Source organism: Marmota flaviventris, chromosome 18 (genome assembly GCF_047511675.1).
Source record: "Marmota flaviventris isolate mMarFla1 chromosome 18, mMarFla1.hap1, whole genome shotgun sequence".
Classification (NCBI taxonomy): Eukaryota; Metazoa; Chordata; class Mammalia; order Rodentia; family Sciuridae; genus Marmota; species Marmota flaviventris.
Genome location: NC_092515.1, coordinates 45,982,421 through 45,994,222, shown reverse-complemented (window position 1 = coordinate 45,994,222; position 11,802 = coordinate 45,982,421). Strand labels below are relative to the sequence as shown.

The 11,802-nt window shown below is 53.7% G+C and overlaps 2 protein-coding genes across 2 annotated transcripts in view; one reads left to right on the top strand and one right to left on the bottom strand.

Moving 5' to 3' along the window:
• Window positions 1-2,425, top strand: part of Kctd19 (potassium channel tetramerization domain containing 19) — a 29,872-nt gene extending 27,447 nt beyond the window's left edge. Inside the window, exons 13-16 of the mRNA XM_027953931.2 lie at window positions 927-1,118; window positions 1,274-1,428; window positions 1,676-1,777; window positions 2,312-2,425. Of these exons, the coding sequence (XP_027809732.2) occupies window positions 927-1,118; window positions 1,274-1,428; window positions 1,676-1,777; window positions 2,312-2,425 (563 nt within the window). The remainder of the gene's footprint in view (window positions 1-926; window positions 1,119-1,273; window positions 1,429-1,675; window positions 1,778-2,311) is intronic.
• Plekhg4 (pleckstrin homology and RhoGEF domain containing G4) lies at window positions 1,974-10,589 on the bottom strand. The gene is made up of 21 exons (XM_027953930.2): window positions 10,094-10,589; window positions 9,833-9,928; window positions 9,633-9,756; window positions 9,450-9,543; window positions 9,298-9,372; window positions 9,102-9,218; window positions 8,836-8,934; window positions 8,603-8,751; window positions 8,310-8,448; window positions 8,072-8,188; window positions 6,902-7,084; window positions 6,162-6,661; window positions 5,831-6,077; window positions 5,054-5,143; window positions 4,749-4,970; window positions 4,490-4,660; window positions 4,229-4,406; window positions 3,757-3,873; window positions 3,410-3,646; window positions 3,217-3,332; window positions 1,974-3,074 (listed from the first exon to the last, which is right to left on the bottom strand). Exons 1-21 carry the CDS (start codon window positions 10,587-10,589, stop codon window positions 3,069-3,071), a joined length of 3,573 nt encoding a protein of 1,190 aa, XP_027809731.1. The 3' UTR covers window positions 1,974-3,068.
• Window positions 10,590-11,802: the final 1,213 nt, after the last annotated feature.

The following is an 11,802-nucleotide window of genomic DNA, read 5'->3' as shown; positions in this document are numbered from 1 at the left end:
TATGCAGAAGCCATGCAAATGAGGCTGAAGGCAGGTCTTGTGGGCCAAGTTCAGGATGTGGTGCTGTTCTGACCTTGAGGAGCAGGCAGCCCCTGAAGAATTTGGGAGCATGTGGTCAGGTAGGCATCTCAGAAACCTTGCCTCAGGGGTAAAGGAAGCGCAGCAGCAGGATGGGGTGTGTCAGAAGCAGAAGTTCTTTCTAGGCTGGGTGAAAGAATGAGCATACTAGGAGGTGGGCCACCTACCAAGGTGGGGAGGACAAGAGAAAGTAGATCTTGTAGAAGAGCACACAAAGCATGTGGAATGCCAGGGAACACACAGGTGAAGTCGAGGAGACAAGAGGGCCTATGGATACTAGGATGCAGAGAGTTCACGTATGGCTGGTAGTGGGGAGGTGGCCCAGGGAAGTGTGCCGAGAACTGCCATGCCAGGCTGTTTTCTTTGCTCCTTCAAAAGATCTTCCTACAGTACTGTCACCTTACCTTCTAGTGACTCAGGCCCTGCTTGGAAGGACCTTGTTGGACTCTACCTATGAGCCCTAATTTGATCTATCAATATTCAGGCAGACAAACATCCACTCTTCCAGAGTGGGCACATATGAAAATCTCACCCATAAAGCTCTTCTCATTTTACAGTTTTATACATTCCCAGTCCTTCAATGATTATTTTATTGGCCCTATTTGATACTAGTGCTACATCAACAGAGGGATTTGGAGAGTTCCTTGGAGTTCTGAAATTCAAAATTTGGCTTGCAATGATGCCAGGGCAGTAAAGAGAAGAAAGGGTGCCATTTCTAAGAAGCTGGAGGCTTCTGGAAGGGTGGGGTTACTGGTCTATCACCAGAGGTCCCCTTTCCTTTATTGGGCTCTTAGCTTAGGGCTCTTCTTAGGCTTGAAAGCTTTTCTTTGCCCTTCTTGTTTTCACAGAAAGCCCTGCACCTGAGCAGCCTCTGCCTAATGCCAGTGGGATAGACAACCCAGGGGTCATCCTTAAAGTGACTCACCCGCCTGTTGTGGGTAGTGATGGCTCCTGTATGTTCTTTGAGGACAGCATCATTTATACCACACAGATGGATAACCTCAGACATACGCCACTTACAGCCAGCCCCCAGCCCCGAGGTGAGACTTTGGAGTCATGCCTAGCCCTGTACTTCTTTGGAGATGCCTGAGGTACTTGAGGGAAAGTGTTCCTTAGGAACCCTATACCCGTTGGCAATCTCTAAGGTTATCTGGCTGTGGGGAGATATGATATCTACTCTTTCCTTCCTCCACAGAGGTGACTTTTCTTAGTTTCTCTCTGTCCTGGGAAGAGATGTTTTATGCACAGAAATGTCACCGATTCCTGACGGACATTATCCTGGATTCCATCAGGCAAAAGGATCCTAAAGCCATCACGGCCAAGGTGGTCTCTCTGGCCAACCGGTTGTGGGTATGTGTGTTAGGTATTAGGCTATACCTTCTCCATCTGTCCTGTCATGCTTCCCTTCAATAAGGGGTAAGGGGAAGTCAGGGCAGGGACAAGAAGGCAGGGCAGTTTCATCTGGACCTACTCTTGGCCGCAAGGTAGATATGGAGTGCCTGTCTCAGACCCTTGTGGCTCCTATAGGCCCAGGAAGCCCATACTGAGGGATTAGGAGCTTCCCATGGTCCTGCCTGACTGTGGGCTCTCCTGGCAGACTCTGCACATCAGCCCCAAGCAGTTTGTGGTGGATTTGCTGGCCATCGCTGGTTTCAAGGATGACCGGCACACTCAGGAGCGCCTGTACAGCTGGGTGGAGGTGAGCCTACCTGCACCACACTGGGAACAGCAACCCTGTGGATGCCTCATATGGGTACTGTCTTACTAGGCAGTACTGTCTAGAAGGCTAGATCAGAGGCAGCTAGACGACTGGCCTCTGGTCTCGAGAAATAGTAAGTGAAATTAACTGATCCAGAGTAGTCAGAACATTGATTTTTATAGTTTTTTCTCCCAACAACCCCAGCCACACTTGGGAAAGCATGTCCCATAAACCCAAGCTTGTGCACACAGAAGTTAGGCCTTTCCAACTTTACCTTGTAGCCAAAACATTACCATAAATGTTGGGCAAAGGAATGATTCCTTAAAATGATTTCTACATGCGAGGTGCTGGGTTTGATCCTCAGAACCACATAAAAATAAATAAAGGATAGGAAACACTTCTGACCTCAATTTTTCTCATTTGCCTGGTAGTTTGCCTGGTAGTTCCCCAAAACCCCAACGGTGAGGCTTACCCTGTCCCTATCTCCATCCACCCACTTGGACAATCAGGGGTAAGACAGACCTTTCCTTGCAGCTCACACTGCCTTTTGCCAGAAAATATGGCCGCTGCGTGGACCTGCTCATCCAGAGAGGCCTGTCTAGATCTGTCTCTTACTCTGTTTTGAGCAAGTACTTACAAGAGGGCTAGGGTGCCCAGAGACGCTGCCCTGCAGCCTCCATCCCATGCATGTGCCCATCCAAATTAGTCTATTCTTTTGTAATTAAACAAATAAAACAGTAGATCACAAGTCAAAGGTCTAGACTCCTTCTCTGAGACACAAAGGACTTCAGTGACAAAGGACTAAGGGGACCTGTGAGATAATAACAAACTCTAATTGAAAGCTATTCAAAAGGAATCACATCAAAATAACCAAACTGGCCCAAAAGCAGAGGATGGGCCTGGGGAGCCAGGGCAGGCAAGGGTGGGCCCACTAGGGGTAGGCTGGCTCCTGTGTTTGGGGAGCTCATCATTAAAGCCAGTGAGCAGCTTCACTATGTTTCTCCCAAGGGCTGGGTGCAGCCCAGTCACTGCCCAAAGCCAAATGGTACCCCCTAGAGCATGTAAATGCTTGCCCTAGCCTATTCTGAACCTAAAGTTGGGAGTAGGGACAGGAGAAGGACACATGGAGCCAGAAACCTGGGATCAAGGTTCTTTCCCAGGCTGTGCAGCCAGAGGCTCCAGGGTAGTCAGTGGCCACAGAAAACAGTGAGGTGGAACAGGCACCAGAAGATCCAGAGAAGTGATGTTTCTTGGAGATACTGGCTTCTAGATCCACTTATCACCACTGAGGTCAGACCTGTGGAGACAGGCTAGGCATGAATGCCTGCTTCCCTGGTTCTGGGTCCAGGGGTCCCTTGGGAATCGTTATGGCCCACCCACCCCCAGGAAGTAAAAGCTGGGTTGGGGAGGCTGATAGAATAAGGCAAGATGCCACTCACATAGGACAAGTCCTCAAGGACCCTCCCCAAGACCTGCCCTGACACACAACTGCTGTCAGAGCCACTGGAGCCACTGGCTGATGGGCACTGGGATGAGACTTCAGAGTCCTCAGGAGCTAGGGAAGGAGACTGGGTGAGTTGTCAGCAGGAGAGGCCCAGACCATAGCCTGCCTCTGGCTAACCCCAGACATACTCAAAGAGGGCTGGCTGCCCAGTTCTGCCTCAGCTTCCAATGCTGCTTCCTCTGGGAAGTTGGGAGGATACAGGGGCCAGCGGACACCCAGAAGAGCCGGGTCTCTGTACAGGTGCAAGTTGAGGGACTCCAGAACAGAGCAAGAGGCAGGGTCTCCAGGAAGGGAGCTTGAGGACCCCAGGTAGGGGCTGTCATAGTCAAATGGGGCCACAGCAATAGAAGCCCGAGAGCGAACTTCTGCATAAGAGAGGATCAGGTTGGGACAGGTCAGAAGTCAGGGCTGACAGTAGTCCACAATGCTCTCTGCACAGCTTTTATCAGCCCTACCCCCAAAGTCTGCGTGCTACCTCGGCACTTTAGGACACAGTTGATATTGCGGTCGTTGATAGCTTCCTCACTGGGTGCGATGTCCCGGAAGGCCTTGTTCCCCACACCCATGGACACCATCTCAGCCAAACGAATCTCTGAGTAGAGTAATCACAAGTGAGGCCCCACTGGGCTCTATCTGATAAGTTTTTCCTCTTCACCCATATCCCACAGATTAACGATCCTGTACACTGAGTCTTTCTGGTACCAAATTCTTTCCTCCCAATGGGGCAGGTATCATAATTCCCGTAATAGAGAACCTTGACACTCAAAGGTTAATACTGTGTCCAAAGTCACAGACAGTGACTTTGAAGTTGTTTCCCTTACACTGGTTGCTGCTGATGGGCTACCTCCCCTTCCCAAATTTCTAGGTCCCTTGATCCTCCCTGGGCTCCTGGGGTACCCATACTCTGGGGAGGGGAGCATGGAATGAACTAAGGGGCAGAGACCCACCCTTGTTATGGACAGCCTGCCTCCAAAGCAGGCAGGAGATGTCAGCTGTCCAGGCCTGCTTGGTGGCCAAGCTAGAGGCCTGTAGCACAAAGGTGTCCCTGGCCTTGCGACGACGGAACCAGATCTCAAAGCGCAGTTTGCTATCCCCACAAGACTCAGTGAGGCCAAGGTCTGCCATCTGTGTAGCAAGGCGTGGGGAGCTTGGTGAGGCATAAGCCAGGGGAAGGGGAAGGGGCAGGGGTCAGGGGCAGGTGGGCCCACCTTGAAGGAACGCTTATAGGTAAATGTGTCAACACCCGCAGGCCCACGGCGAGGTTTGCTGAAGAGTAGCAATTCCTCAAAGAGGAAAACACGACGAAGGGACTTGTGACGCCCAGTGCGCACTGTGAACTCATCTTGTCGCACTAGCTGCCCCTGCTCCTTGAGGTTAACCTGCAAAATCAGGGCCTGGTGGGTACCCAGGGCATACCTCTCCTTCCATACCCAGGGCACCTGAACATTATAGCCCAAGATGACTCACATCACAGCCCTGGATGGCATCCATGGCTAGCAGGTCATTGCCATGTCGTAGCTGGAAGTGTACAAGGCTCTGGGCCTCCTGCAGGGCATTCAGCTCTTGTGCAGGTCCCCCACAGGCACGTGCCAACTCCTGCAATAGCAGTGCATACTTGCTCATGCGCTGGATGGGCTTTAGCAGGTAGGAGGCCAAGTCCAGATGATCTCCCAGTGCTTGCTGCTTGTCCTGCAAGGTGGGTGGGAGACCACTGAGTGGTTTCAAGGTACACCACCCTCTATCCTACTCCTCCCAGTTTCAGGGTCTCCTACCTTGAAGAAAGCGTGACCATAGCTGGTCATCAGGGCATCAGAGCGAGGTTTATTCTTGCTGTAGAGTGCATACATCCCAAACTGCACCCTCTATAAGGACATGCCACTCAGCACAGTTATAAAAAGCCCAGCTCCCAAAGGCTGCCCCCACCCCAGAGAAATCATTTTCTCAATTCAAGAGAACTAAAATGCCAACACCCCTCACTGGGCCTTCCCCTACAGCCTGCTTTGAATGAGGGGTGATCTGGTAGGAATAGGTTCCATGCAGAAGGGGCTTTTCAGGCCCTGTGGGGAGGAAACCCCATTTCCTCAGACTGAATCTCTATGTTCAGCTCTGCCCCTCCCATAGCTCTAAGAATCTCTCTGGTCTCACCTCACCTTGAACTCATTCTCTTGCTAACTACATTTAGTTATGCTCATTCTGACCAGGCCTCTTTCCTGCCACAGCCCTTGCACTTGCTCTTTCCTGGGGTGGAACTCTCTCCCTGTCTGGCCTCAGCTCAAATATCTGCAGCTCAAAAGGTACATCTCACTGCTCTCTCTAAAGTGAGAACCCTGTCCCAATAGTAACATGCATTTGTCCTGTTTATTTTCCTCCCAATCCCAGCTATGATCTGGAATTACCTTTTTCATTTGTAAGGTTCTCCTCCTGAACTAAAAACACCCTGATATGCAGAGAACTTATGGGTCTCACTCACAGCTGTTCCTAGAAAAGAGCGTAACAGCTCTTTGGAGTGTGACAGAATCAGCTGGGGCCATATGGCCTGTGGGGCTTACGTGGCGTAGGAAGGCATAGGCCACTCGGGGTGGGTGCCGGGTGCAAGCCTCCAGCTCACGCAAGAAGAAATGGCAATGGAAGTCCCGCAGCTTCTCCAGGTTACCAAAAAGGTGAGCTCGCTGGCCACGGAGACCTTGTGGCACATCGGGGCGATCCAGCTCAGGGAAATAGTTCTCCATGGTGTAGTCAAGGGCCCGGACATACTCTCGCTCAGTGGCCACCATCTCTGCCAACACCAACTGTGGCCTACCAGGAAGAATGAATAGGAACCCTTGAGTTCTCCAAGGATCTACCCTCCACTGCCCTCCCTCTCCTGCCCACTGCCTGTACCTATTGGGGCTCTTGAGGTCTTTGCCTGGTAGAGGCAAAGTAGAGTATGACCTGGGACGGGTACCTCCTCCAGCCTCTGGTTTGTGGCAGGCAGTGACAATGGCAGCATGATGGAAGTGGTGGGCAGACTCTTTGAGACTCTGCCCCAGATTCTGATCAAAGCTGTAGGCCTTCCTCAAGGGAGGAGTAGCAGGTACTGCAGGAACCTGGCTGACACGCAGGCTAGCTGTGCTGCCTGTCAGTGGTGGCTTCAGTGCAGCCTCTAGCTTCTGGTCTAGGGCCAACCAGGTATCCTGACACTGTGCCCAGGCCCAGCGGCATTCCTGGCGGATGCGCTCTGAACCCAGCCCTGTGGCCAGAGCCCACATTTTTCGGAAGTGCGCAGGAGGCAAGTCAGGGTGCTGGGTCCAGTGCAGCTGTAGCCGCTGTAGCACAACCCCTGGGTGCTCCTGCTCCAGCTCTGCCAGTACTCGCTGCCCATCCTCAGCCCATGTTGAGGCCTGCAACACCAAGACCAGATGGGCATGAAAGGGGAACCCCAGCAAGTTTTCTGTTCCTCTACTGATCCACCCTTCAGAAGGCTAGCCCCACACCAAGTCCCAAGTGGATGGATTTCAGGGTCAGATTAAAGACAAGGGAAGAAAACAGGATGAACAGAAAGCACTCAGGCTGAGGTGAAGCTGCAGCAGCTATTTTTGGTCCCTCTGAGCATAAAGCCAGAGACAGGACTTCTCACCCACCTGCTTGAAGAACTGAAACAGTCTCTCAGCATCTGCCAGCCTCTGGCGCCGCTGGGCTAAAGCCCTAGAGAATTCTATCAGCTGGGCTCGCAGGGTCAGAAAGCGCACCCCAGGGGGACCCAGTTCAGCTGCCTCCCAGCCAGCCAGTGGCTGTAGAAACTTCTCCCCTCTCCTGACCTGCTCCTGGACAAAAAGAATGGGCTCAGCTGGCCCAAATCTGATGGTCCAGGCCTGAACCCAGATCATTTCCACTGACATTTACATGTCTTTAAATCTCTTGAGGTAGAAGGCCTTTCCTCCACCCACCCCCAGTATCCACTTTCCCACTCTCTCAAGCCTTCCAAATACAGCTCTCAGCAGCATTCAGCCCTCTCTCTCCTGGACTCCAATTCCTCCCTCTCTCCTGACTCTCCTTGTGCTTATCAGTGGTTCTTCCTCCTTCTCCCTTTCTCTCATCTAGGCTCCTGAAGATAGTGCGCTCTGTCCCCTAGACAATCCGGTGTGACCACACACTACACCCACCAAGTGACCCTCTCCAGGCAGACCTCTCATTTGAGCTTCAGACACAATGCCTAAGGGCCTTACTATCATTCACTCATAGCCATCTCAAAAGCATGAATTGCCACTTCACTGTATTTTCCATTTCCATCCTCCAAATCACTACCTAGAAACTTAGATCTTCTTCCTAGAATACAGTTTTGATTATACTTTCTTTCTTAAACGTATCACTGTGACAGGATCTGGCCAATGACTGATCTTCCAGCCTCATCTCATTCTGCTCTCCCTCTTCTGCTCCACATTCCAACCTCATTGGCCTTATGGCTCCTCAAGCACATCATATTCTCCCAGCCTAGAAGTTCCTCTATCCCTAACCCTCTTTGGCCTGATTGACCCCCAACTTACCCTTCAGCTCTCAGCTCAAAAATCACCCTAAGAAAGCTTGCCCAACAACCCTGAGAGGTCAGATCTTTGTTACATACTCAAGTAGAATTTTAGTCTCAGTTTTGCACACACATATTTGTCTGCAAACTTTTGATTATAACTGACATACTCTGATGGACAGTATATACCAGGAGAGCAAGGGATTGACTTATTTCCATTTACTTCTGCAATTCTAGTCACTGGCAAAGTAACCTATACCCATAGAAGTGAACAAGTGACTAAATATACCTGGGCAACCTGGTCCAGCTCCCGGAAAGGGCCTACAGCCTGAAGCAGCATGTCCAGTGAGGGCTCCCCTGACTCCTCCAGTGCTGGCCAGCCAACCTGCTGTAGCCATACTTCAATCTGGATAAGCACAAGCAGGAAGAGGCAAGAAGAGCTGCTTTTGTATAGACCTGGGGACTGTGTGCATTGGGTTCACACTTAAGACCAGGGGTGGGGTCCACTTTGGTCAAAGAGTTCCCACCTGGTGCAGCCTGCCCTCCTGGGTCTCCAGTGTTTGGAGCAGCTCTAGTGCCTGCACTCGCTGGTTGCTCTGCAGGGTCAGCTGATGCAGCAGTCCATCTACACGGCCATATAGTTCATTAGCCTTGTCTACTGCTGGCCTAGTACAGAGTACACAGTAAGACCATGCACCTTACTGGTCCCCTTGCTCCGTTCTACCTTGTACTGAGACCTTAATCCCACTAATCCTGAGTCTTTGACATGGATATGGTGGGCTGTGTTGGGATAAGATCTGGAAGCTGGGCTCATACTTACCTGTAGTCTGGGCTCAGGGTCACCTCTCGGACCTCTTGCTTCAGCCATGCTAGTTCTAAGCTCCCCTGGCATTGTAGCCATGCCAGCTGTGGTGAGTCCAGCACCTGCTGCATCAGGACCTGTGCCTGCTGTAGCACCTGACCAACTTCCTGTGATTGAGGGCAACAGGTGGTGGTGACATGGGAGAGGAGGGAGTCAGAACATTCAAGGAGGTATCACGAGGGGACACCTACCCCAAACTCCATAGGCTGAGGTACAGCCTTCACATTCTTGATGGCCCCCTGGAGCAGGGCACAAACCGCCTGGCAGCTCTGCAGGAGGGCTTCTAGTCGCTGTGATCAGGAGCAAGAATAACCAGAATGCAGTGCTGATCCCAGGCTTCCTGAATTTCAGGCCACTGCAGCCAGCTTTGTCCTACTGTAGCCAACCCAGGACAGATTCCTCCACAGGTTCAGGTTACCTAAATAACCCCACCCACCCACCTACCCAGAGCACTGACCATTCGGAAATCCAGCCAAGTCTGGTGGCAGTAAGGCAGGCATCCTCCTAATGAAGTAGGCAACCCTGCAGTAGGGATGTGGGTCAACAGGCTCTGATGAGAGGGAAGCTGCTCCAGCTATAGGAGAAGAATGTGTTGTGATCTAAGCTGGTGTAGAAGACCCCACCTCCAACCCCCAGCCAACCTGGCTCAGTACCTGAAGCCCTGAAGGTACCTCCTCAGGCATTTTTCCCATTAGCAGCACCTGGTGCACTGACCCCGGAGCTGCTTCCTGCAAGGAATCAGAGCTCAGCCCTGTACCCAGATCTACACAATAGGAATGGAGGGGAGATGCAATTCTGTACTCACTTGTAGTTGGCATAGCCCCCACAAGAGGGAAGAGCTTGGGGAACAAATCCGGGCATCAACTAGTATGGTAAGTCCCAGGGCCTGGACTTCAGGCCTAAAGGGATATGTTTCAATTTAGTATCTGATTCCCAGGTCCTGACATCTCCCAGCTCAAGCCCAGTCCCCCAACCATCTCCCCCAAACCTGGGGATGCCTCGCAAGTAGAGTAGGAGGCAGATGAGTTCATGGCTGCTGCACTTGGGGTGAAGCCAGGCTGGGCTGTGGGCACACAGCAGTAGCACAGCTCGGCCTTCTACATCACGAGTTCCTGTGGGGGAGGTGGCATTGAACATTCATCCAATTAGGCCACCCCACCTCCACTGCCTCTAGGCCCTCTTAGCTACCTGGCAAGGCAGCCATGCCACTGGCCAGCAGTTCCCAGGTGAGGTTTTGGGCCAGGAGGCAGTCGGCAGACTTGGGAAGGCTGGATCTCCTAGAGTCTTGGAAGAGAAATGGCTTGGGTCTCCATGGAGCCACCTACTTAAAGACCCCTCTACAGATCAGGGCTTCAGCCTGAGTAGGGTCAGAGACCTTCCCAAATTTTAATACCCACCTCTAGGTATCCCCATTCCCTTCCCAGACTTCCCTAGCTCAGCCTCCCTTACCTGTCACCATCGGTTTTGATGATGTGTCTGATAAAGGGTCTCCAAGATCCACAGGGCTGCTGTCCAACCCCCCAGGGCCTAAGACTGCTGGCAATGCCACTCCTGGACCTGGGTCCCCTACCAAACCTCCCCTTGGGTTGTCACTTTCACCCTGTGCCAGGCTGAGGTGGGAGGACATGGGGCACAAGAGGCTCTCCACTCCAGAGGGGAATGGCTCCTCTGACTGGATGGAGGAGCCTCCTAATGTGCTCTTCTGGCCATCCCCCGACCCATCTATAGCCTGTAGTTCTGAAGGTAATTGTAGGTCCCTGGACAAGGGGCTGCCCCGAAGCCCTTCGCCCTGGGCAGGTGGTCGTGGAGGACTAGGGTCCTTAATCTGGGAAGCAGAGTCCTCCTCCTCCCAGGCATCCCTGAAACTGCATACAGCAAACCTCCAGTCGGTGGCGTGCCCCTGGGAGTCTGGGGACTCATCCCCACCCTCCAGGGACCTTTCCATCACCCCCTACTAAGGGTGGTCCTGCTCAGGGCAAGTGGGCAGGGGCTACGACTCGTGTGAAAAGAGGCCTAGGCTCATCCAGGAACTGTGTTGAAGATGGTCCCACAGGGTCCACGAGCAACGCAGGCAGAGCGCACTAGGCCAAAGGAGGTGCCAAAGGAGGTGCCAGGAGCAATGCCAGGCAGAGCGCACTAGGCCAAAGGAGGTGCCCAGACACAGGAAGTGCTGCTGCTACTGTATAGTTGAAGGCCTGGGGAAAGGGAAAGAAAGTCAGGGGTCTCCTTCCTGACCAGGGCCCTAGTCGTGCTCCCATGAGCCTTTGCCTGGTAGGTCCCACCCAACTCCACCCTCGGACTTCGCCTCACACCAGGCTTTGCAGGACTACCCGTGAGGCTGCCTCGTGCTTACGCTCCCCGCCAGCCCAACTCGGGAGACTGGCGCGCGACTCAGTCGTCCGCCACCTACACTCACGTTCCTGGGAGCGCCGCTGGGAACCGCGAAGCCCGGGAGCCGCGCAGCCGAGCCTTCGAACACCCCTGAGCCTCGACGGCGGGAACAGCCTGGCCGCCCGGCGTGCAATGGCGCCGCCTCCTGGCGGCGGGGATGGAAAGTAGGGCCACTGGAGACGCAGCGCCGCGCCGCCCCCTGGGGGCCGGAGGACGAAGCCACAGCCCACCCTGCAGGTCCCGACGGCAAACCGCCGGGCGGCGGGAAAGCGCGGAGGCGTGGGCCCGCACAGCGCCCCTTACCCACGGGTCTGACGGCGCTCCCGGACTTGAGTGCCCCGCCCCCGGCGTCTCAGTGCGCGAGTCGAGGCGGCGTCCAACGGCAGTTCCACCGAGCCCACCGCGCTGCCTGCCGACGCGCCGGAAGCGTGAGTGAGCGGCGCCCCGCTGGGGGCTGGGGAGGGGGCTTGCGGGTCGGCTGCCCCAGCTCGCGCCTGGGGGAAGTCCTTGGGTGTAGCGGAGGGGACGCCGCCTTGCAAGCCAGCAGGGTCCTGGAAGACCTTCCCAGCTCCCCTAGCAAATCTGGTCCGAAGAAGACAAATGTGAATTCGGGTTTCCGAGAGGCTCCTAGGAAGAGACTCCCTAACCCCACAGCAGCTACTGGGAGCCAGTAGAGATATCTTCGAGGAGGCTGGGAGTGTGGGGCCCCTCCACCTAAGACCCCTTCTGCCTTCAAGTGCCCAGGTCCACACACCGAGAGAGAGTGT

Coding starts and splice junctions, on each gene's coding strand:
- Plekhg4 (XM_027953930.2), bottom strand. CDS start 10,589: ATGGAAAGGTCCCTGGAGGGTGGGGATGAGTCCCCAGACTCCCAGGGG. Junction 8,189..8,309: donor AGGAGGGCAGGCTGCACCAG/GTGGGAACTCTT, acceptor GTGCTTATCCAG/ATTGAAGTATGGCTACAGCA. Junction 3,333..3,409: donor GGGCAGCCAGCCCTCTTTGA/GTATGTCTGGGG, acceptor CTCCTTCCCTAG/CTCCTGAGGACTCTGAAGTC.